This window comes from Oncorhynchus nerka, linkage group LG14 (assembly GCF_034236695.1).
Source record: "Oncorhynchus nerka isolate Pitt River linkage group LG14, Oner_Uvic_2.0, whole genome shotgun sequence".
In the NCBI taxonomy this organism is placed as follows: domain Eukaryota; kingdom Metazoa; phylum Chordata; class Actinopteri; order Salmoniformes; family Salmonidae; genus Oncorhynchus; species Oncorhynchus nerka.
Window position 1 is genome coordinate 64,336,793 of NC_088409.1, and position 21,989 is coordinate 64,358,781.

Genomic DNA, 21,989 nt, shown 5'->3' on the forward strand with positions numbered 1-21,989 from the left:
ATATCCTCTCCTCCCCCATACCCATGCTCTCCTCCCTCCTACCCATGCTCTCCTCTCATATCCTCTCTTCCCCCTACCCATGATCTCCTCCCTCCTACCCATGCTGTCCTCCCTCCTACCCATGCTCTCCTCTCATATCCTCTCCTCCCCCATACCCATGCTCTCCTCCCTCCTACCCATACTCTCCTCTCATATCCTCTCCTCCCCCCTACCCATGATCTCCTCCCTCCTACCCATGCTCTCCTCCCTCATACCCATGCTCTCCTCTCATATCCTCTCCTCCCCCATACCAATGCTCTCCTCCCTCCTACCCATACTCTCCTCTCATATCCTCTCCTCCCCCCTACCCATGCTCTCCTCCCTCCTACCCATGCTCTCCTCTCATATCCTCTCCTCCTACCTACCCATGCTCTCCTCCCTCCTCCCCTCCCCTCTCCTCCCCCCTACCCATTAACTCCTCTGCTCCCTCTCTCATCGTCCCGTCTCTTTCCTAATCCTTTCATCTCCTCCTGTTCCCCCAGTCTTTCTTAACCATCGTAAACACTGGCTCTGTTGCCATGGATTCGGGATAATTAGCCTGGGTGAGAGGGGTTGATTTGTTTAGGTAATTAGCAGGTGTGTGCTGGTGATGACTGCCTGTGTGACTATCACAGTGACTGTGGGCGACATCTCTCTTTCCCCTAGAAACTGGCCTCCATCTCTCCAGACCTGCCCAAGCTGGTTGGCTCTCTGAGCGTGCGACAGCCCAAGGTGAACGAGATCCTGCTGCTCGGTGGTTTGGAGACTCCGGACCCATCTCACCCTCACCAGTACCCCACCCACACACAGGTGAGCACACACACATCTTCTTCCTTCTCATTTTATGGTTTGTTGAGATCCCTCCATCCACCCATTGACTGACTCGTCAGCTCTGAGTATTACACGAGCAGACAAGGTAGAACTTATCAATTATTGAATTCTTTCCTTCCTTCCTTCCTCTGTGTGTGTGTGTGTGTGTGTTTGTGTTTGTACCTGTGTGTTTGTACCTGTGTGTGTGTGTTTGTACCTGTGTGCCTGCGTGTGTGTATGTATGTGTGTATTGCCTCCAGGGCCAGAGGGGTACAGATGTGTGCCTGGTCCAGTGTCCTGGGGGCCGGCGGCCCACCAGCATCATCTATGAGATCAACAAGTTCCTGATCGGGCTACAGTGGGGTCAGGAGAGGCAGGGGTCTCAGGGGCGGATGATGGCAGGGCAGAGGATGGATGACGACACCAACCGCTCCTTCTCATCCATAGAGGAGGACTTCCTCACTGCCTCAGAACACCTGGGGGATGACAGCGAGGATGACGGCTTACGAAATGGTGATTTTTTTCTCATCCTTTTGAATACCCATGTACTGTATTTGAGTTCAATATATTTTACTGACATATGTGGTGAATATGAAAGTAGAGTAATGTAATCCTATGCGGCTAAGTTTGAATAGCATGAGGACAGTAACGGCAGGTTTGTGGGTTTGATCCTTGCTTGGGGCACCAATATGAAAATGTCGATCTCAGTCACTGTTCTAGGTCACTTTCGACAAAAGTGGATGCTAAATGGGATAAATCATTTATTATTTACAAATCTACTAACTTGAAGCACTCATTTTGGGAGGAAAAATCTGACATTTCTGTTAGGTAATACATTATTCAGTAGCCTACTCTCAAAACAGGTCAGTGTATAGGTGCTGATAACAACCTCAGTAAGGATTTAAGTTGTTATTGATGTAGTGTTTATTATAGTCTTCAGTATGGAAATCATGAATAGTCTACATGTTTCTTGAAAGCTATTCTTACCACTGAAGATGTCCCTCGTCTCGTTTCAAAAGGGAACGACAGGCGCCCAGCCGCTTGTGCTGTTGTTCTCTTGTGCCTGTCAGTCTTCATCTGTAGAAACACTTCTCTGTGGCTGGCTGGCTTCGTAGCTCCTTAGTGCGTGTATCCCTTGCATGATTGAGATTAATATACAGTATATGGCCCTGAGCTTGGCCGTGCTTTTCTGCAGTCTCCCCTTATCTATAATTCATCTCCTGTATGTAGGGATGGACAGTATTTATGTTACATGTATTTGAAATACGTATTTGAATTACTTCTGTGTATTTTGTCATTTGAATTACATTGGGATGAACTACACTCCAATGTATCTAAATACTGTAATTTATAGTGGTTCACATTTTGTGGCCCCCTTGCATTGCATTGGTATCAGAAGTCTGATGGCACTATGGTGTGATAAATGCATCTGCTAAATGAACTAAATGTATATGTGAAAATGAACAATTGCAAAGCATAATGAGTATTATTCATGAGCTCCACCCGAAACAAAACCCAGAGTGCTTTGCAGTTCATTTTGTTATGTTCATTTTCACATACTGTATACATTACATTTGTTGGTCATTTAGCAGACACACTTATCCAGAGTGACTTGCTCAACTAAGGAAGTTAAACAACATATTACAGTCACTGCAAGGAAAAACATTTTTGTAACTGATACTGAGAATTTAGTTTCTGTTCGGGCCGGCACATGCAAATGTATTTTGGTATTTTAAAATATAAAATACATGTATTTTATTTAAATACATTACAAAATACAAGTCTTTTGTAGTTTATTTGGATACATTTATGTTTATAGTTTTTTGTATCTGTATTGTTCTCAGCCCTGCCTGTATGAAATTAGAACCAACACTGTGTGAAGGTTAGCCTCTCCTTTGAGTCAATGTACCAGTAATATTTTTATCTAATAGGTTCTTTTTTACTTTGCATGGGGGTAAGTTAGCCTTTTCCCAGATCTGTCTGTGTTGTATTATAGCCTGTGTAGCCAACTCTTATGGTCATTGGTAAGACAGCACACACTTAACTGGGACCAGCTAGGGTTTGGTTGGTAGCTATAGCTGGTGTTATTGCTAGCTTGGTTAAACCAGAGCTGGATTGTCATTGCTGTTGTTGTGGCACATTGGGAGTTTGATGGAACTATTCTCTAACAGGTCTGGACATGCCTCTCTCTCTCTCTCTCTCTCCCCCCAATGAGCCAGAGTGCAGTGATGTGGCAGTGGGGTTGGCAGACGCAGCGCACAGCGATAGACCTGCGTGTCAGAGGGGACGCCTGGGCCAGAACCAGTGGCAGGACAGTCCTGCCAGCGAGGACTCTGAGGTGACCATTTGCTCCCCCCCAGCCAACAAGAAACAAGGAGGAAGGGCACCGGCGAGAGCTAGCGGTCACCACAATAAGGAGTCAGCCGGCCACTACGCCACCAACCTGGCTGAGTCGGTACTGCAGGACGCCTTCATCCGCCTGTCTCAGGACGAACCGTCCTTCGCCACCGAGGCTGCTATGAGCATGACCCCTGGCAGCCACCGCCCCCCTGCCGTCCTCACCAGCACAGGAGTCGAGGAGCCCTCTCGGGCACGTGCCTGCTCTTTCGAGCTGCCTAAGATCGTCATAGTGCAGAGCCCGGATAATTGCGAGGGCCTACCGGAGTGGCTGGGTACTCAGGCCTCTCACATGGCTGTGGAGTATGGTGTTGGTGGTGCTGCCAGACAGGTAACGGCGGAACACGGACCAGAGGCCCATAGCTTCCACCCTACCACCACTACCAGTGGACGACACCCCAATAAACCCCTGCAGCAGGCCCTGGCATGTGCTGCCAGCGTCATCGGCACCATCTCCAGTCCACAGGTAGCAGAGCAGCTAGCGATGGAGCCAACAGAGGAGGACATGGAGAGAGAGGGACAGAGAGACCCTGAGGGCACTGACTACTCCTTCTCCTCAGCCATGTGCGGTATGGCCCAGGTGGCGGGGGCAGTGGCCGTGGTGGAGCTAGCTAAAGAGGCCGAGGAGGGGGGCTGCGAGTCAGAAGATGACTCCACCACTGAGGTCTACTCAGCTGCCTCCGTGGGACTCCTATCTGCAGCGCAGGCCTCCACGGCAATCACTCTTCACTGCAGCATTGCTGAGGGAACCAGCATTGAGGCCTTTCGCACCAGCATCGCTGAAGTTCTTCACAAGGAGGCAGCAGGGGTGCTGGCTCAGCCCCAGGACTACAAGAGTGTGGCCCACCTACTGGAGTCCACCCACAACAGGATCGTGGATGGCATCACGTCTCCCAAAAAGTCCTATCTGGACAAGATGGATGAGACTGAGGTGGACGATTTCATCAGCGAGGTGGCCAATGGCCTCTTCAAGCACGCGTTTGAGAAAGCGAAAAAGAAAAGAGAACTAGAAGGCCCGGGCAAAGACGTCCCTAATATCCAGGGCTTTCTGCAGGAGAGCGTGAGCAATGTGCTCTTCGACGTCCTTTGTCTCACTTCAAAGCGGATCGGTGACATTTCCAAATATGATATAGGGTCGTTTGACAGACAAGAGGGTGATGTCGGCTCCCGGGACTACGAGGCAGCCGCCACCACCAAGGAACCATTAAGTCAATTACAGCGCTTCGATGGCTCCAGCCAGCCCGATAATTATGAAGCCCACTGGGCAGAGAAGACGCCCATCTACTCCGCGATAAGGGAGGACAAATATGGACTCGAGAGGGAGAGTGAACCTTATGGGTCTCACAGCTCGCCACATTTCAGAGAGCAGCAGCAGCTCGGACAAGCTCAGACTAAAGTCTCGTCCTCTACTAAGGACTGCTATGACCTCCAGGGCCAGCAGGCCAGAGGAAACATCAGAGAGCCTTTTACAGAGAGCTTAGCCCACCAGGTCTCTTCATCCCTGGGCACAGAGAAAAGATGGAGAGCCAGTACGGACAGCAGACAGTCTTCTCTGACCCCTCAGTCCTCTTTTAGCTCCTCCTCCACAGGGGCCTTGGTCTGCCTAAAGATGGACTCAGAGTCCAGAACTACCCCTGTCAACTACTTCGCTGATGACCTGGCCACCACCGTGGTCTCCATGGCCACTGAGCTGGCCGCCATCTGCCTGGAGAATTCCAGCGGGAAGCAGCCATGGTTCTGTGCCCTGAAGGGCGCAGCCGGCTACTACCCCGAGGGGGGCTACCTGCTGCCCTCCTGTTGCACAGCCCTCCGCAGAAAGGAGGGCCAGAACGGCGGTGTGGCATCCAAAAAGCACCGGCCGCCACGCCTCAGTGAGATCAAGAGGAAGACGGAAGAGCAGCCCGAGTTGATGGAGTGCCTGGTCAACCGCGTGGTGGATGAGACCGTCAACCTAGACGACATGCCCCAGACTCTTGACCCATTCGCACTCTTTGCCTCCGAGGTCACCGCCCGCATCATGAACTGCCCCGAGCTCAACGTAGTTGACACCTCCAAGCCCGGCCAGCAGACCCGCAGCCGGCTGCAGTGCGAGCGGTGGAGCCGGGGCAAGGCCGCCAGCTACGAAAGCATCCCAGAGGAGGACGCAGGTCCCCCGGGTACCCCCAACACCCTGGGCCCTGGCAGCCGGCTGGGCCAGAACCTGAGCAGGGGAGGCTCCATCTCCAAGCAGTCCAGCTGCGAGAGTATTACGGACGAGTTCTCCCGCTTCATGGTGAACCAGATGGAGATGGAGGGCCGGGGTTTTGACCTTCTCCTGGACTACTACGCCGGGCAGAACGCCAGCAGCATCCTGGCGGCAGCCGTGCAGCAGGCAGCCACCAAGAAGAACGGCCACCTCAATGTGAGGGCCACCTCCTGTCTGTCCAAGCAGTCCAGTACGGAGAGCATCACGGAGGAGTTCTACAGGTTCATGCTCAAAGACATGGACATGGAGAGCAAAGACTACAGTATGGGAAGAACTAAAGAGTGGAGCAACAGCCTATTGCCTCCATCTCCCAGAACCCTCTTCTGTATCCGTCAGTCCTCCGTGCCGGACAGACGTTTCTCAGACTCCAGGCTGACCGTCAACTCGCCCATCAAGGCCAACTCCTTTGATGGCTTTGTCCGCAATATGCACGGGGACACGCTTAACATCTACCCCACCAACTCGGTGCAGGTGTCTGCCACGGGCCTCTGCAAGTCTGATTCATGTCTGTACCAGAGGGGCCAGACTGACCAGATCACCGACATGCTGATCCACGAGACCTGGTCCAGCTCCATTGAGTCTCTGATGCGGAAGAACAAGATCATTGCGGACCCTGAGGACAGCATTGACCTGGTGGATGCAGAGTCCCAGACCCACATGCTGCAGTATGCCAACCGCCTGGCCGCAGATATCGTGGAAACCGGGAAGTCTGCCCTGCAGGATGGGGATGGAGCCGGAGGAGGAGGCGTGGTGGGGCGACAACAATACATGCCCGTGGGGGAGAGGAGGAGAGGCTTCAAACATTCCCGCCCTGGCTGCACCCGGAGCAGAGCCAGCCAGGAGCAACCAGGAGGGGGCGGAGACAGCACATGTACAGCAGCGGGTCCCCCTATCAGGGGCCCCAGGGAGGTCCCTGTACCGGTGATCCACATTGAGACAGATCAGAGGGACGATCCAGAGTCTGGGAACCCGGTGGAAAGGGCCTGGCATCACCCCTGGGACCCAGCGCCCCCTGAGGGGACAGCCCAGTGGCGCGCTGAGAGGGCCTCAGTGAGCCGCAGCAGGTAAGCCCTCTCTCAGTGAGTGATTCCCCTGTGAGTCAATCACACCCTCAAACAGAGAGAGATGGTAGTATGTTTCCATAGTCCTCCTTGGAAATTATTTTCCAAAACACCTTGAATTGTGACCTAATGTGTTTATAAATCAATAACCATCCATGAGTTGTTAAACTCTTTATAGTGTTGGGTATCAGAGACCCAGCCACATAATGGCTTCTACTGCATTCACAGAGAGAACGTAGTCTATTGTGAAAGTCTCTGGGGTTATACACACCCGCAGCCAGGTTATGAGTCATGTTTCTGTGTTGGAGGCTACAGCTTTTATCTAAAGCTAACCTTGATCTTCAAGGTGGCATAGACATGCCTCTAGTCACGACATACTGCAGATACTCATAAACACTGATACAAACCCAAACACACACGCATATATATACACTCCCCCATATGCTCCCCAGGGGTGCAGCAGTCTAAGGCACTGCATCTCAGTGCTAGAGGCGTCACTACAGACACCCTGGTTCGAATCCAGGCTGTATCACAACCGGCCGTGATTGGGAGTCCCAAAGGGCGGTGCACAATTGGCCCAGCGTCGTCCGGGTTTGGTCGGTGTAGGCCGTCATTGTAAATAAGAATTTGTTCTTAAGACTTGCCTAGTTGCATAAAGGTTAAATAAATAAATATGTATTTGGACAGTAAAGCAACATTTTCTATTTTATTTTGCTCTATACTCCAGCATTTTAGACATTTCATATTAGGCAAGAGTACAGAATGTCAGCTTTTAGTTAGGTGTTTTCATTCATATCTGTTTTACAGTTTAGAAATGAAAGCACTTTATATATCTAGTAGAGGTCGACCGATTAATCGTCCGATTAATTGGGGCCGATTTCAAGTTTTCATAACAATCGTAAATCTGTAATTTTGGACGCCGATTATTATTATTATTATATATTTTTTTACACCTTTATGTAACCTTTATTTAACTAGGCAAGTCAGTTAAATAAGAATATATTAAGAATATATTCTTATTTTCAATGACGGTCTAGGAACGGTGGGTTAACCTTCTTGTTCAGGGGCAGAACGACAGATTTTTACCTTGTCAGCTCAGAGATTCAATCTTGCAACCTTACGGTTAACTAGTCCAACGCTCTAACTACCTGCCCCACGAGGAGCCTGCCTGTTACGCGAATGCAGTAAGAAACCAAGATAAGTTGCTAGCTAGAATTAAACTTAATCAATCATAATCACTAGTTATAACTACACATGGTTGATGATATTACTAGTTTATCTAGCGTGTCCTGCGTTGCATATAATCGATGCAGTGCACATTCGCGGAAAAGGACTGTCGTTGCTCCAACGTGTACCTAACCATAAACACCAATGCCTTTCTTAAAATCATTACACAGAAGTCTATATTTTTAAACCTGCATATTTAGCTAAAAGAAATCCAGGTTAGCAGGCAATATTGCACGCAGTCAGGTTATATGCAACCGTTTGGGCCGCCTGGCTCATTGCAAATTAATTTGCCAGAATTTTACGTAATTATGACATAACATTGAAGGTTGTGCAATGTAACAGGAATATTTAGACTTATGGATGCCACCCGTTAGATAAAATACGGAACGGTTCCGTATTCCACTGAAAGAATAAACGTCTTGTTTTCGAGATGATAGTTTCCGAATTCGACCATATTAATGACCTAAGGCTTGCATTTCTGTGTGTTATTATGTTATAATTAAGTCTATGATTTGATTGAGCAGTCTGACTGAGCGATGGTAGGCACCAGCAGGCTCAAAAGCATTCATTCAAACAGCACTTTTGTGCGTTTTGCCAGCAGCTCTGCTGTTTATGACTTCAAGCCTATCAACTCCCGAGATTAGGCTGGTGTAATGATGTGATGTGAAATGGCTAGTTAGCGGGGTGTGCGCTAATAGCGTTTCAAATGTCACTTGCTCTGAGACTTGGTGTAGTTGTTCCCCTTGCTCTGCATGGGTAACGCTGCTTCGAGGATAGCTGTCGTTGTGTTCCTGGTTCGAGCCCAGGTAGGAGCGAGGAGAGGTATGGAAGCTACACTGTCAATACTAGTTCTTAAGTGCCTATAAGAACATCCAATAGTCAAAGGTATATGAAATACAAATGGTATAGAGAGTCCTATAATTCCTATAATAACTACAACCTAAAACTTCTTTCCTGGGAATATTGAAGACTCATGTTAAAAGGAACCACCAGCTTTCATATGTTCTCATGTTCTGAGCAAAGAACTTAAACGTTAGCTTTCTTACATGGCACATATTGCGCTTTTACTTTATTCTCCAACACTTTGTTTTTTGCATTATTTAAACCAAATTGAACATGTTTCATTATTTATTTGAGGCTAAATTGATTTTATTGATGTATTATATTAAGTTAAAATAAGTGTTCATTCAGTATTGTTGTAATTGTCATTATAACAAATACATTTTAAAAATCGTCCGATTAATCGGTATCGGCTTTCCCCCCGTCCTCCAATAATCGGTATCGGCGGTGAAAAATCATAATCGGTCGACCTCTAATATCTAGTCCCCCATTTGAAGAATTCACAAGTATTTGGACACATTCACTTGTTTTTAGGTCATCCAAATGTTGCTATTTGGTCCCGCATTCCTTGCAGGCAATGACAACATGAAGCTTGTGACTACAAACATGTTAGATGCATTTGTGGTTTGTTTTGGTTGTGTTCTGGATTTGGACAATTCCAAGCTAACAGAATGATGCTCCGATTTCTTTCTTTTAAAATGTATTTCAAACAAAAAGCAATGGTTTGTGCTGTCATTCTGTTATTCAAGTAAATTATTTAAAAAAAAACATTTTCTGTGGAAATTGTTGAAAGTCATCCTTGTGCATAGAGTTGTATGGTTTGTTTAACTTTGCAATAATAGTTTTGGGTTTTCTGTTACCATGGAATTGCCCGTTATGTTTAGCCCAATAGGAACTGAATGGTGAATAATATTTTGTGCCATTTTGGAGTCACTTTTACTGTAAATAAGAATAGAAGATGTTTCTGAACACTTCTACATTCATGTGGATGCTACCATGATAATGGATAATCATGACTGAATCGTGAATAATGATGGATGAGAAGGTTACAGAGGCACAAAGATCCCCCTCAGAATTCTGACCTCCCCAGTTATTGGTAATGGTGAGAGGTTAGCATGTTTTGTTGTTGCCTCTTAACCGGCATCTCCCTAATCATTATTCATGATGAAACATCTTATCTACTTAATTAGAAAGAAATGTACTGCTGTCATCATTCAGGTACTGGCAAAACATAACCCAAAACACAACCAAAACAAACTGTAAATGCATCCAATGAGTTTGTAAAGTCACAAGATTGATTTAGTCATTCCGTGCAAGGAATATGGGACTAAACTCTTGACTAATTTATAGTGGAACTGACAGCGTTTGAATTACTTTGCAGATATGAAACCGATAATCATAATATCAGTAAAAAAAAAAATCAAATTCCCAGTTTATTCTTCAAAACCAACTACCATTTCTTGGTTGTCCAAAAAATATTTGTATCGGGTTGTAAATCACAGCTTGCCTCATACACCGTCTGCTGCCTCCACCCATCTAGGATGCACTGTTTCAGTTTCAATGACCCAAAAACGGACGACTGTAACTAAATCTGGAAATGTCAATATAATCAAACTCGCAAGGACAATGATCACAAGCCAGTTATATGGCTAATAGACTATAGCACACGTGTCAAACACAAGGCCCGTGGGCCGAATAGGACACACAGGCTAGTATGAATTAGTCAACAGTTGAGTCATCTACTTTATGAAATGACTGCCTGATGCGCTGGGATCAGTGAATTCAACTTCACTCATTGCTTTCGTATGTCCCGCTTACAGCGTGCAGCAGAGGGAACGTGTCAAATGTGGCTGTCTCTGGCTTCGGTTAAGCTTGACAATGAATAACCAAAAAACTAAACCTGCAACAAAACACAATGCAAAGGAGAAACATGTAGGCCTATTGCAGCAACATTTGAGCAGTAGCCTCGGCTGGCCACTCAACTACAATACATTTGAGCAGTAGCCTCGGCTGGCCACTCAACTACAATACATTTGAGCAGTAGCCTCGGCTGGCCACTCAACTACAATACATTTGAGCAGTAGCCTCGGCTGGCCACTCAACTACAATACATTTGAGCAGTAGCCTCGGCTGGCCACTCAACTACAATACATTTGAGTGCACCACACAGCAATGCTGCATTCAACCACACCGATGATCCTTGCTGTGCAAAAAAATGAAAAACATGTTTTAAGCTTAAATGTTACAACAACCTACAGCTATACCTTTTTGGAGTTATTAAATACTTTTTGATTAAGCTCACATTATATTATGCACATATACAAGCAGGGAAGCAAAAGCTGGAAAAAATATGATTTCTGGATACTGCATCCTATGGACATAACGTTAAGTGGACATTATAAAGGGCCATCATTTTTCTAATAAAACAATGGCCAGTTTGGGTCGCAGTTGCACATCTGGCCACATCTGGCAACCTTTCGGTTACTAGTCCAACGCTCCAAAATGACACAATACATTATTTCCCATTAATTTCTATTGGGGACAAAATAATCTGAAACGCAACCAAAAGAAACAGTAAATGTATCCAACAAATGTGTAGAGTCACAAACTTGATGTAGTCATTGTGTGCTATGAATATGGAACCAATACACACATGCAGTGCATTCAGAAAGTTTTCAGACCCCTTGACTATTACCACATTTTGTTATGTTACAGCATTATTATTCTCATCAATCTAGACACAATAATACACAATGACAAATAAAACTGGTTTTTAGAAATTTTTTTGTGCAAATTTATAAAACATAAAAAACGGATATCACATTTACATAGGTATTCAGACCATTTACTCAGTACTTTGTTGAAGCACCTTTGGCAGCTATTACAGCCTCAAGTATTTTTGGGAATGACGCTACAAGCTTGGCACACCTGTATCTGGTTGAGTTTCTCCCATTCTTCTCTGCAGATCCTCTCAAGCTCTATCAGGTGTGATGGGGAGTGTTATTGCACAGCTATTTTCAGGTCTATCCTTCTAAACGGTTCACCAGATATGAGTGGAAATACCCTCAAATGAAAGCTGACGGTCTGAACATTAACCTCATAGTCATGGTTTGAATTCAAATCCACACTTTTGGAGTGTAGATCCAAAATAAGTCAAAATGCTTCTCTGTCCCAATAATAATGGAGGGCACTGTAAAAGGTGACATTCTGTACTGTCGCCTCAAAGGAAACATTGGATCTCAAATAAAAAAGAAAGAATTCCCTTTCCAAATACATATGGAGACGAGTGTATGTCACACATACAGTATATTATGCATATAAGAGACACAGACTACATGCAACAGTGGCATAATATTGTCCTGTAATTTGGGTCTGACATTTCACTCAGAGGTCAATTGTGTAACAAGGACTCAGTAAGGTGAGAAGATTCACACAGACCTTGGTAAAGTGAGAGTGGCCTTTAGGGGAGCAGTGAAACATGAATATATACACACTGCAGGGAGGCCTGGTATTGGAAGAGTTGGGCACCACATATAGGAGGTTACAGATAACTTCCAATGTACTTCAGGTCACTTTATTGGTGTTCCAGAATCTTGAGCTCATCAGCTAAGCGAAAAACATTTACAGACCACGTTGACATAGGTGACAACACAAGATCGCACAAATAGGTAGAGCAGATCAAATATAACGTTTATGTGTTTAGAAAGGAAAATAGACAATGGGGTTTAAATACTTTGGAGGTTATTTGTAAATGTTGATACTTCAGAAAAAGAATCTTAGTATCATATACAGGTAACTGCCAAAATGAAAGACAGACCAATGGGGCGTTTGGCCACCACATTCCGGAACAGCTTCAGTGCACCTTGGGATAGATTCTACAAGATTCTAAACTCTATCAGAGGGATGCGACACTATTCTTCTGCGGGAAATTCCATAATTTAGTGCTTTGTTGATTGTGGTGGAAAACGCTGACTCAGGCATCGCTCCAGAATCACCCATAAGTGTTCATTTGGGTTTAGATCTGGTGACTGAGATGGCCACGGCATATGGTTTACATAGTTTCGATGCTCATCAAACCATTCAGTGACCACCTGTGCCCTGTGGGAGGGGGGAATTGTCATCCTGTGGACCTCAGGAAGAGTAGCTGATGCTTTTGCAGCGGCTAATGGGGATCCTAGTAAATACCCATCGTAGCCAAAATAATGGCCTGACAAGCCTTTTCATACATGACCCTAAACATGGTGGGATGTTAATAGCTTAATTAACTTAGGAACCACACCTGTGTGGAAGCACCTGCTTTCAATATACTTTGTATCCCTCATTTACTCAAGTGTTTCCATTATTTTGGCAGTTACCTCTAGATTGGATTGACACATGCAATAAATAAGATGAAAAGGAAAATAGATGGAAGAGATTATTACATTTAGGCTGCTAAACGATTGCAGGGTTTGCTGGTTTTTCACGTAACACTTAATAAACTCCAATTAGGGAACGAGTCATCTGTATCTTTTTATTTTTTACTTAACCTTTATTTAACTAGACAAGTCAGTTATGAACAAATTCTTATTTACAATGGCGGCCTACCAAAAGGCCTCCTTCTGGGACGGGGGCTGGGATTAAAAATAGAAATACATTAAAAAAAATATAGGACAAAACACACATCACGACAAGAGAGACAGCACAACACTACATAAAGAGAGACCTAAGACAACACCATAGCATGGCAGCAACACATGACAGCACAGCATGGTAGCAACACAATATGGCAGCAGCACAACATGGTAGCAGCACAAAACCTGGTACAAACATTATTTGGCACAGACAACAGCACAAATGGCAAGAAGGTAGAAACAACATTACATCACGCAAAGCAGTCACAACTGTCAGTAAGAATGTCCATGATTGAGTCTTTGAATGAAGAGATAAAACTGTCCAGTTTGAGTGTTTGTTGCAGCTCGTGCCATTCGCTAGCTGCAGCGAACTGAAAAGAGGAGCGACCCAGGGATGTGTGTGCATTAGGGACCTTTAACAGAATGTGACTGGCAGAATGGGTGTTGTATGTGGAGGATGAGGGCTGCAGTAGGCATCTCAGATAGGAGGAGTGAGGCCTAAGAGGATTTTATAAATAAACATCAACCAATCAACCAGTGAGTCTTCCGCCAGGTATACAGAGATGACCAGTTTACAGAGGAGTATAGAGTGCAGTGATGTGACTTATAAGGAACATTGGTGGCAAATCTGATGGCCGAATGGCAAAGAACATCTAGCCGCTCGAGAGCACCCTTACCTGCCAATCTATAAATTACGTCTCCGTAATCTAGCATGGGTAGGATGGTCAGCTGAATCAGGGTTAGTTTGGCAGATGGGGTGAAAGAGGATCAATTACGATAGAGGAAACCACGTCGAGATTTAACCTTAGCCTGTGTAACAGTATAACTTTAGACCGTCCCCTCGCCCATACCCGGGCGCGAACCAGGGACCCTCTGCACACATCAACAACAGTCACCCTCGAAGCATCGTTACCCATCGCTCCACAAAAGCCGCGGTTCTTGCAGAGCAAAGGGAACTACTACTTCAAGGTCTCAGCGCAAGTGACGTCACCGATTGAAATGCTGTTTAGCGCGAACACCGCTAACTAGCTAGCCATTTCACATCCGTTACACTCACCCCCCTTTTGACCTCCTCCTTTTCCGCAGCAACCAGTGATCCGGGTCACGGCACCAATGTAACAGTATAACTTTAGACTGTCCCCTCGCCCATACCCGGGCGCGAACCAGGGACCCTCTGCACACATCAACAACAGTCACCCTCGAAGCATCGTTACCCATCGGTCCACAAAAGCCGCGGCCCTTGCAGAGCAAGGGGAACTACTACTTCAAGGTCTCAGAGCAAGTGATGTCACCGATTGAAACGCTATTTAGCGCGAACACCGCTAACTAGCTAGCCATTTCACATCCGTTACACCTGCAACTTGATTATGTGCTGAGATAAGGACAGTGTACTGTTAGCCATACTCCCAATTGCTTGTATGAGGTGGCTACTTCAAGCTCTAAACCCTCAGAGGTAGTATTCACACCTGTGGGGAGAAGGGCATTCTTCTTACTAAACCACTATGACCTTTATTTTGGAGGTGTTCAGAACAAGGTTAAGGGCAGAGAAAGCTTGTTGGACACTAAAAAAGCTTTGTTGTAGAGTGTTTAACACAAAATCCGGGGAGGGGCCAGCTGAGTAGAAGACTGTATCATCTGCATATAAATGGATGAGAGCTTCCTACTGCCTGAGCTATGTTGTTGATGTACATTGAGACGAGCGTGGGGCCTAGGATTGAGCCTTGAGGCTGATACCTATCAGGACTATTTGTGAGGATAACATCGAGAAAAGTAGCCTTTTCTGGGTGTTTGGAGTCCTACCTTGTGGGATTGGTAATAATCTGAGAAAGATTTAGAGAGTCCCATTGCTTTAGGACTTGATCAGGTGGTTTAAGCATGTCCCAGTTTAGGTCACCTAGCAGACAAATTCAGACTTAGTGTAAGGGGCCAGGAGAGAGTTTACGGCAGGTAGGGTACAGGCCGGTGCTGATGGAGGATGATAACACCCAGCAGTCAACAAAAACCAGCAAATCAAATTGTTTGGTGACAGCCTTGGTGGAGACAACTGAGCATTGAAGGTGTTCCTTGGTAAAGATTGCCACTCCATCACCTTTGGAAGATCTGTCTTGCCGAAAAAGGTTATAACCAGAAAGGTTAACATCAGTATTCAAAACACTCTTTTTTTAACCACATCTCAGTAATGACCAACACATCCTGAATTGGAGCTGTGAAGCCACACTTTCATTTGAGGTAATAAGCTTCTAGTGTTAACGTGCAGAAAACACAGGCTTTTACGAGAGCAGAAATCCGTGAAACCGATATCAGAGCACAAATCAGAATTGGGGCTAGCAACAGTAGATGGGCCAGGGTGTACATGCATATTTCCAGATATCAACAGTAATACAATCAAGGCACGGCAGAGGACAGAGAGAGCTCTGCAGTGTTGATTTATGACATTTGAATGCACATTAGATGGCAACAAGATCATATTATACAGCAAATTCATCAGGTGACATGAATACAATGCCGGCGAGAGGGGGTTAGAATAGGATGGAAGGCCAAAAGTCTGTGTAACCAATAGAGAGTCAGAGTCTCGAGTATGGGTACAAGCATAGTCTGTCCCACGGTTGGGTAAACAAGAATGTTCATAGTCAACAAAGCATGCAGGAGTCATGAGGCAAATAGCAAAATAGCTAAATGCACAAGAAAAAATATATAACGACTTGGGTTTAGCCATTGTAAGTTCAGAGTCACTCGCCCCAACAGTGCCTGTGTGCCGGAGGCGAGCAAAAGCTCGGGAGAGAGGGGGGAGTGGGGTCGGGGTACCTGTCCCAGGCAGGGGGAGACGACCAGGGCAGATGTTGAACAGATCGCCAGGTGAGTCTTTCCCTTTTGGTAATGTGAGGTTCATTGACATTGACAAACAACACCTTAACCCACTATGGGAATCTGGCAGCTTTCAATCATCTAATCAGGATTTAAATTCATCAGTTGCTCTGTTGCATTAAAAAACCAGCCAACACTATAGCCTTTCATTTCATTATTTATTTATGGTTAATTTGGATAGGTACAAATACAAAAAAATCCTTTACACACTAAAGGACCTGGGTTATCCACCCTCTATAAAAGGGGCAAAGATTTTAAAAAGGCCAATACTTGGTTGTGGTGGTGGGGGGTTGTATGTAATATGTGATGAGCAAGTATCATCGGCCCAACACAAATGTAAAATGTGTATAGTCACAGTACATAGCACACTTAAAAAAACTGCATTTTATAATCAATCATTTTACAATTTGTATCCCAAGAAAAATATATGGAACCAAATCAACCAATGAGGGGGAGGTTCAAATCAGAGGGGTTGAGCTCCTCCCAGTCTCCCAAACCCATCACACCATACAGTGCCTTTGCCTTGCAAAAGTATTCATCCCCCTTGGCGTTTTTCCTATTTTGTTGCATTACAACCTTAAATGTATTTTTATTTGGATTTAATGTAATGGACTTCCCCAAAATAGTCCAACTTGGTGAAGTAAAATGAAAAAAATAACTAGTTTCAAAAAATAAACAACGGAAAAGTGGTGTGTGCATATGTATTCACCCCCTTTGCTATGAAGCCCCTAAATAAGATCTGGTGCAGCCAATTACCTTCAGAAGTTACATAATTAGTTCAATAAAGTCCACCTGTGTGTATTCTAAGTGGAACGTGATCTGTCACATGATCTCAGTATATATACACCTGTACTGAAAGGCCCCAGTCTGCATCACCACTAAGCAAGGGACACCACCAAGCAACAAAGAGACCAAAGATAACCCTGAAGGAGCTGCAAAGCTCCACAGCGGAGATTGGAGTGTCTGTCCATAAGACCACTTTAAGCCATACACTCCACAGAGCTGGGCTTTACGGAAGTGGCCAGAAAAAAAGTAATTTCTTAAAGAAAAAATAAGCAAACAAGTTTGGTGTTTGCCAAAAAACATGTGGGAGACATATGGAAGAAGGTACTCTGGTCAGATGAGACTAAAATGTAGCTTTTTGGCCATCAAGGAAAACGCTATGTCTGGTGCAAACCCTACACCTCCCACCCCCCCGAGAATAACAGCATCATGCTGTGGGGATGTCTTTCATCGGCAGGGACTGGGAAACTGATCAGAATTGAAGGAATGATGGTTGGCGTTCAATACAGGGAAATTCTTGAGGGAAACCGGTTTCAGTCTTCCACAGATTTGAGACTGGGACAGAGGTTCACCTTCCAGCAGGACAATGACGTTAAGCATACTGCTAAAGCAACATTCAAGTGGTTTAAGGGGAAACATTTAAATGTCTTGGAATGGCCTAGTCAAAGCCCAGACCTCAATCAAATTTCAAATCTGTGGTATGACTTAAAGATTGCTGTACACCAGCAGAACCCATCCAACTTGAAGGAGCTGGAACAGTTTTGCCTTGAAGAATGGACAAAAATCCCAGTGGCTAGATGTACCAAACTTATACCCCAAGAGACTTGCAGCTGTAATTGCTGCAAAAGGTGTCTCTAACAAAGTATTGACTTTGGGGCGGGTGAATAGTTATGCACACTCAAGTTCTGTTTTTTTGTCTTATTTCTTGGCATTTTTTATATTTTGTTGCCTTACAACCTGGAATTAAAATAGATTTTTTTTTTTGGGGGGGGTTGTATCATTTTATTTACACAACATGCCTACCACTTTGAAGATGTAAAATATTTTTTCTTGTGACACAAACAAGGGGGGTGAATATTTTCGCAAGCCACTGCATGTACACTCTTAGAAAAAAATGGCTAACTAGAACCATAAAAGGTTCCTACAGGTACAGCCTGCTAGAACACTTTAAGGACAATTTTTTTCTAAGAGTGTATACAGTGGTTGACCCTGCTGTTTGCTCTCCCCAGCTTTGAGAGAGACAAGACGGCAGTGCCCTCTGCGCCCGCTGCGGTACCCGCTGTAGATGAACGAAACAAGCGCTCTCTGAGTGCTAGCAGTGAGGACAGCTCAGAAAGCTGGTCCCAGATCGCCCCTGATGACGACCCCCACGAGGAGACCAGTAGTTTTATCCAGTTGAGCGAGGGGTCAGTAACCGTAGCAACCAACCACTGCTCCGTCCTATCATGCACCGCTCCTAGCACTCCTACCGCTACTACCGCCCTCGCCGTCCGTCGCCCTCTCATCAGCCCATTGCTGCTCACTCTTTGCTGTCCTGTGCCAGTCTTCGGCCTTTGCTGCTGCAGTGGAATAGCTGTCTGCCCGGGGGCTTTCCGCTCACTGGCAGAGAGCTCACCTAGTGCACTCAGCCCTACTCCTTAACAAGCGTGGTGTGGAGCTCTTGGGGCCTGCAGCCTGCGCTGAAATATAGTTAGAGAGAGTGGGGCTGCAGCCGCGCTAGCATAGGTATGATGTCACACTGCTTTTCACGTATCAAACGCCCACAGACCATTAGCTTTATCATTCCCAGCTAGTGCCATTTCTCAGTTCCACAAGCTAGTCTCATACTGACACGCAGCCAAGCCAAAAGACTGAGGTAGCAAGTCTATTACTGCCATTCCTCTAAGCCAGGAGAAATGAGACCAGGGGATAGATAAAAGAGTGGGATGGATACAGTTGTAGGCTCCAGAAGACCAGGAGGAGGGCTGTGTGGCTGGCTGGCTTCAGCTTGACAGTAGTGGGGATGAAATGTGCGCTGCTTTAATCTGCCAGTGCAGACAGCTGTGGCAGAAACAAACACCTGGTCGCTGTTGCCTTCCTCTCCACCTGACCACCTCATCCCCGATTAACTCCGCTGCTGACACTGGACATGGTCGCCCACTCCGCCCGACTTCTCAATCGTTCCACATCCCCCATTTCCACACAGAAGGGCCAATTGCCAGTCAGGTTCTCTCTGCCAGCCCAGCCACTCTGCTCAGCTGCTGTTTCTATGTTAATCACCAGCTAATGAACAACGTTGCTCGCTTCACTGCAGCTCCTTGTTCCTTTCACAAGTCACTGATTGTGTCGCATTTCAAGAGACAGGATATGAGTTTTGGTTCTGTTTGGATTTGCAGGAACGGGAACAGCAGCACGTCTAGCCTGGGTCTGGCAGACTTGGAGGGCTTGTCTGACATCCCCAGTCAGAGCACAGTGAACAGGTAACTGATAACTTCTAACAACATGAAAACACTCCTACAACGTGCAGGCTATACTCCTACAACACAGCGCTGAGGCTTTAAATAAGGCCCTTTGAACAGGAGAATGCAGTCTCATAGGCTCCAGTCTGATTCTCTCTAGTCTCTACCTTGTTTATGAAGTGTGTACTTGTTCACCACCTCATGAAGAGATCAACCGATGTAGGAAATGTGGTGGGTGATCCATCCGGCTAGCTACCCCATGCTTACACTAATTAAGTGTTTTTAAATCCATGACAGGGAGTAAGTAAATTCACACCCCACTGCTAGATTAAATAAGTGTTTGCACCCCCCAAAATGTTAAGGAAATGAAACATTCAGGACAGAACAAATAGGTGAGACGGATTAAGATTGACAGAAAGGTGAAAAATATGACATTTTCCTTTTTCTTCCTTTGTTTTTAGTGTTATCCCTTACTGAAAAAAACTGCTGCTTAGTAAATCTGGCCTAACGGTAGAACGTGAAAAAATCAGAACGCGACCTACTGTATTGTCTTAATGGTCATGTTCTCTGTTCTCAGTGAGGAGGCAGACAAGGGTCACCTAAGGGAGAGCAAGGAGAACGTAAATGGTGAGTAGTGTCACCTTGTCTTACACACACATATACACCCACACACACACACACACACACTACATCACACTGTCTCATTTCCATGTCATTACTGTCTATATCTGTCACACAGGAAACTCAACTCTCTCTGTCTCCCCTACTGTCTCATCTTTGTTCTCGTTTGTCTTCGCGATAACTTCTATTCAGCCTCTTCACTGTAAGATCTATGAATATTCTAACTCAAATGTCGAAATTGTAAATATATCACTGCTTTATCTCTGCTGTGGTGCCAGTTAAACATTTTAGGTCAATAGAGCGGCATTGTATCCAGTGTTGGGGAAACTACACTGAAAATAAAGTTTACCAAGCTACAAATGACTTCACACTGGAAGAAGTTAAACTTCACTAAAGTGACTTAGAAAAAAGTAATTCACTACATCCCTTAACTACTTCGTGAGAAATTGCAGTACCAGTCAAAAGTTTGGATGATTCCATGTGTTATTTCATAGTTTTGATGTCTTCACTATTATTCTACAATGTAGAAAATAGTACAAATTAAGAAAAACCCTTGAATGAGTAAGTGTGTCCAAACTTATGACCGGTACTATATATCTAAATCTGAAATGTTAAATTGCCAGAACAAATTGCAGAAAAATAAATACAAATTGCAATAACTGTTCACTCTGGAGTCAGATGTTAACATCATGTGTAATTTAGCCTTTTAAACACAAAAAGTGAGAATGAGGCACACAAGAAGTGTTTCAAGTTAGAATTAGGCAGGTCTGATGCCGAAAACAAAAGTCAATTCTTGCCTACTTCACCCATATTTTATTTGTGCAAAAAAAGTAGTGTTTAGTTCCAGTAGTTAGCTACACCACTAAATGGCAAAGTAATTAACTACTAAAACCACTACCAAGATTTTAAATGAGTTTAACTACCACCAAGCTACTGAAAAATGTATTTAAATAGTTGAACTAAATGTATTTCACTACTCCCCAACATTGATGGTATCAAGCCCTCTATACCCAACCTAACTTGAACCTATTTAGTGCCAAATCCATCCAATGTTCCATCGGACCTAGCTTTGGCATTGACACTACACGAAGTGAGCTTGATGTATACAGAAAGTGGGCATGATGTATTTCCTGTGTGTTGCAGAGGGCAGCTCCCTGTGGACAGTAGGGGGCAGTAGCAGCCACAGGGAGCTTCTGGTGGTCAACTGTGACTTGGATCCAGAGTGTGTGGACTCAGAGCTGCGCTTGGCCCTGCAGTGGATCGCTGCCTCCGAGCTGGGCCTGCATGCCGTCTACTTCAGGAAGTGTAAGGAGAGGACGTCCACGGTGGGTGCAGCACAGCACATGCAGGTACACAGACTCTGATTATGCCCCTACGCGTGTGTGTGTATTGTACTCTGTTATGTGCATGTCTCGTGTAGTGCACAAGGAGCATGGTAATCTGGCTGAGTGTGATGTCTCAGTTCCAGAGGGTGTTGCAGCTGGTGTCTCAGAAGGCATGGAGGATCGGAGATCTCTTCAATGCTGTCATCCAGTTCTGTAAGCTCCACCGGGAGGAGGACGGAGGCAGCTCTCTGTCCAGTCTTTTCGACTGGCTACTGGAGACCCACTAGGCTCTGCCAACACACCCCATCTACACAAACCAGCCAATGTCCCCAACTGTGTGTACCCCCCCCCCCCCCCCCATGCATCAAACCCCACCATCAAGCCTAGTGATTCCCAGCAAACGGAGTGCGAATCATGAAAAAAAACCTAGCCTGGTAGCCAGATCTTTTTGTGCTTTAGCCAATTCCTCTTTCGTTAATTGTGATGTAAGCCATGACAGGGAACGCTAGAAGTCTGGCTACTAGGATAGAAGGTCCCAGATTAGTTTGTGCTGTCTTACCAACTCCTATGGTCAATGGACAACGAGGAATAGAAGATCTGGCTGAAGCCCAAACAGGTCGGGCTTCCAGGCTAAAAGAAACACCACATCCCGTGACATTATACACACCTTATGGGACTGAGGACTTTCATTAGGCTGCAGTGAGCAGACATGTCTCCCTTTAATAAGATAAGCATGTTTCTCATTTTCT

The 21,989-nt window shown here is 45.4% G+C and overlaps 1 protein-coding gene across 1 annotated transcript in view; it reads left to right on the forward strand.

Moving 5' to 3' along the window:
• LOC115141689 (A-kinase anchor protein SPHKAP-like) overlaps nt 1–21,552 on the forward strand; it is a 37,888-nt gene extending 16,336 nt beyond the window's left edge. The window contains exons 5-11 of the mRNA XM_065000272.1: nt 685–828; nt 1,089–1,341; nt 3,048–6,534; nt 19,232–19,315; nt 19,872–19,921; nt 21,059–21,264; nt 21,378–21,552. Of these exons, the coding sequence (XP_064856344.1) occupies nt 685–828; nt 1,089–1,341; nt 3,048–6,534; nt 19,232–19,315; nt 19,872–19,921; nt 21,059–21,264; nt 21,378–21,527 (4,374 nt within the window). The 3' untranslated portion in view covers nt 21,528–21,552. The remainder of the gene's footprint in view (nt 1–684; nt 829–1,088; nt 1,342–3,047; nt 6,535–19,231; nt 19,316–19,871; nt 19,922–21,058; nt 21,265–21,377) is intronic.
• Nucleotides 21,553–21,989: the final 437 nt, after the last annotated feature.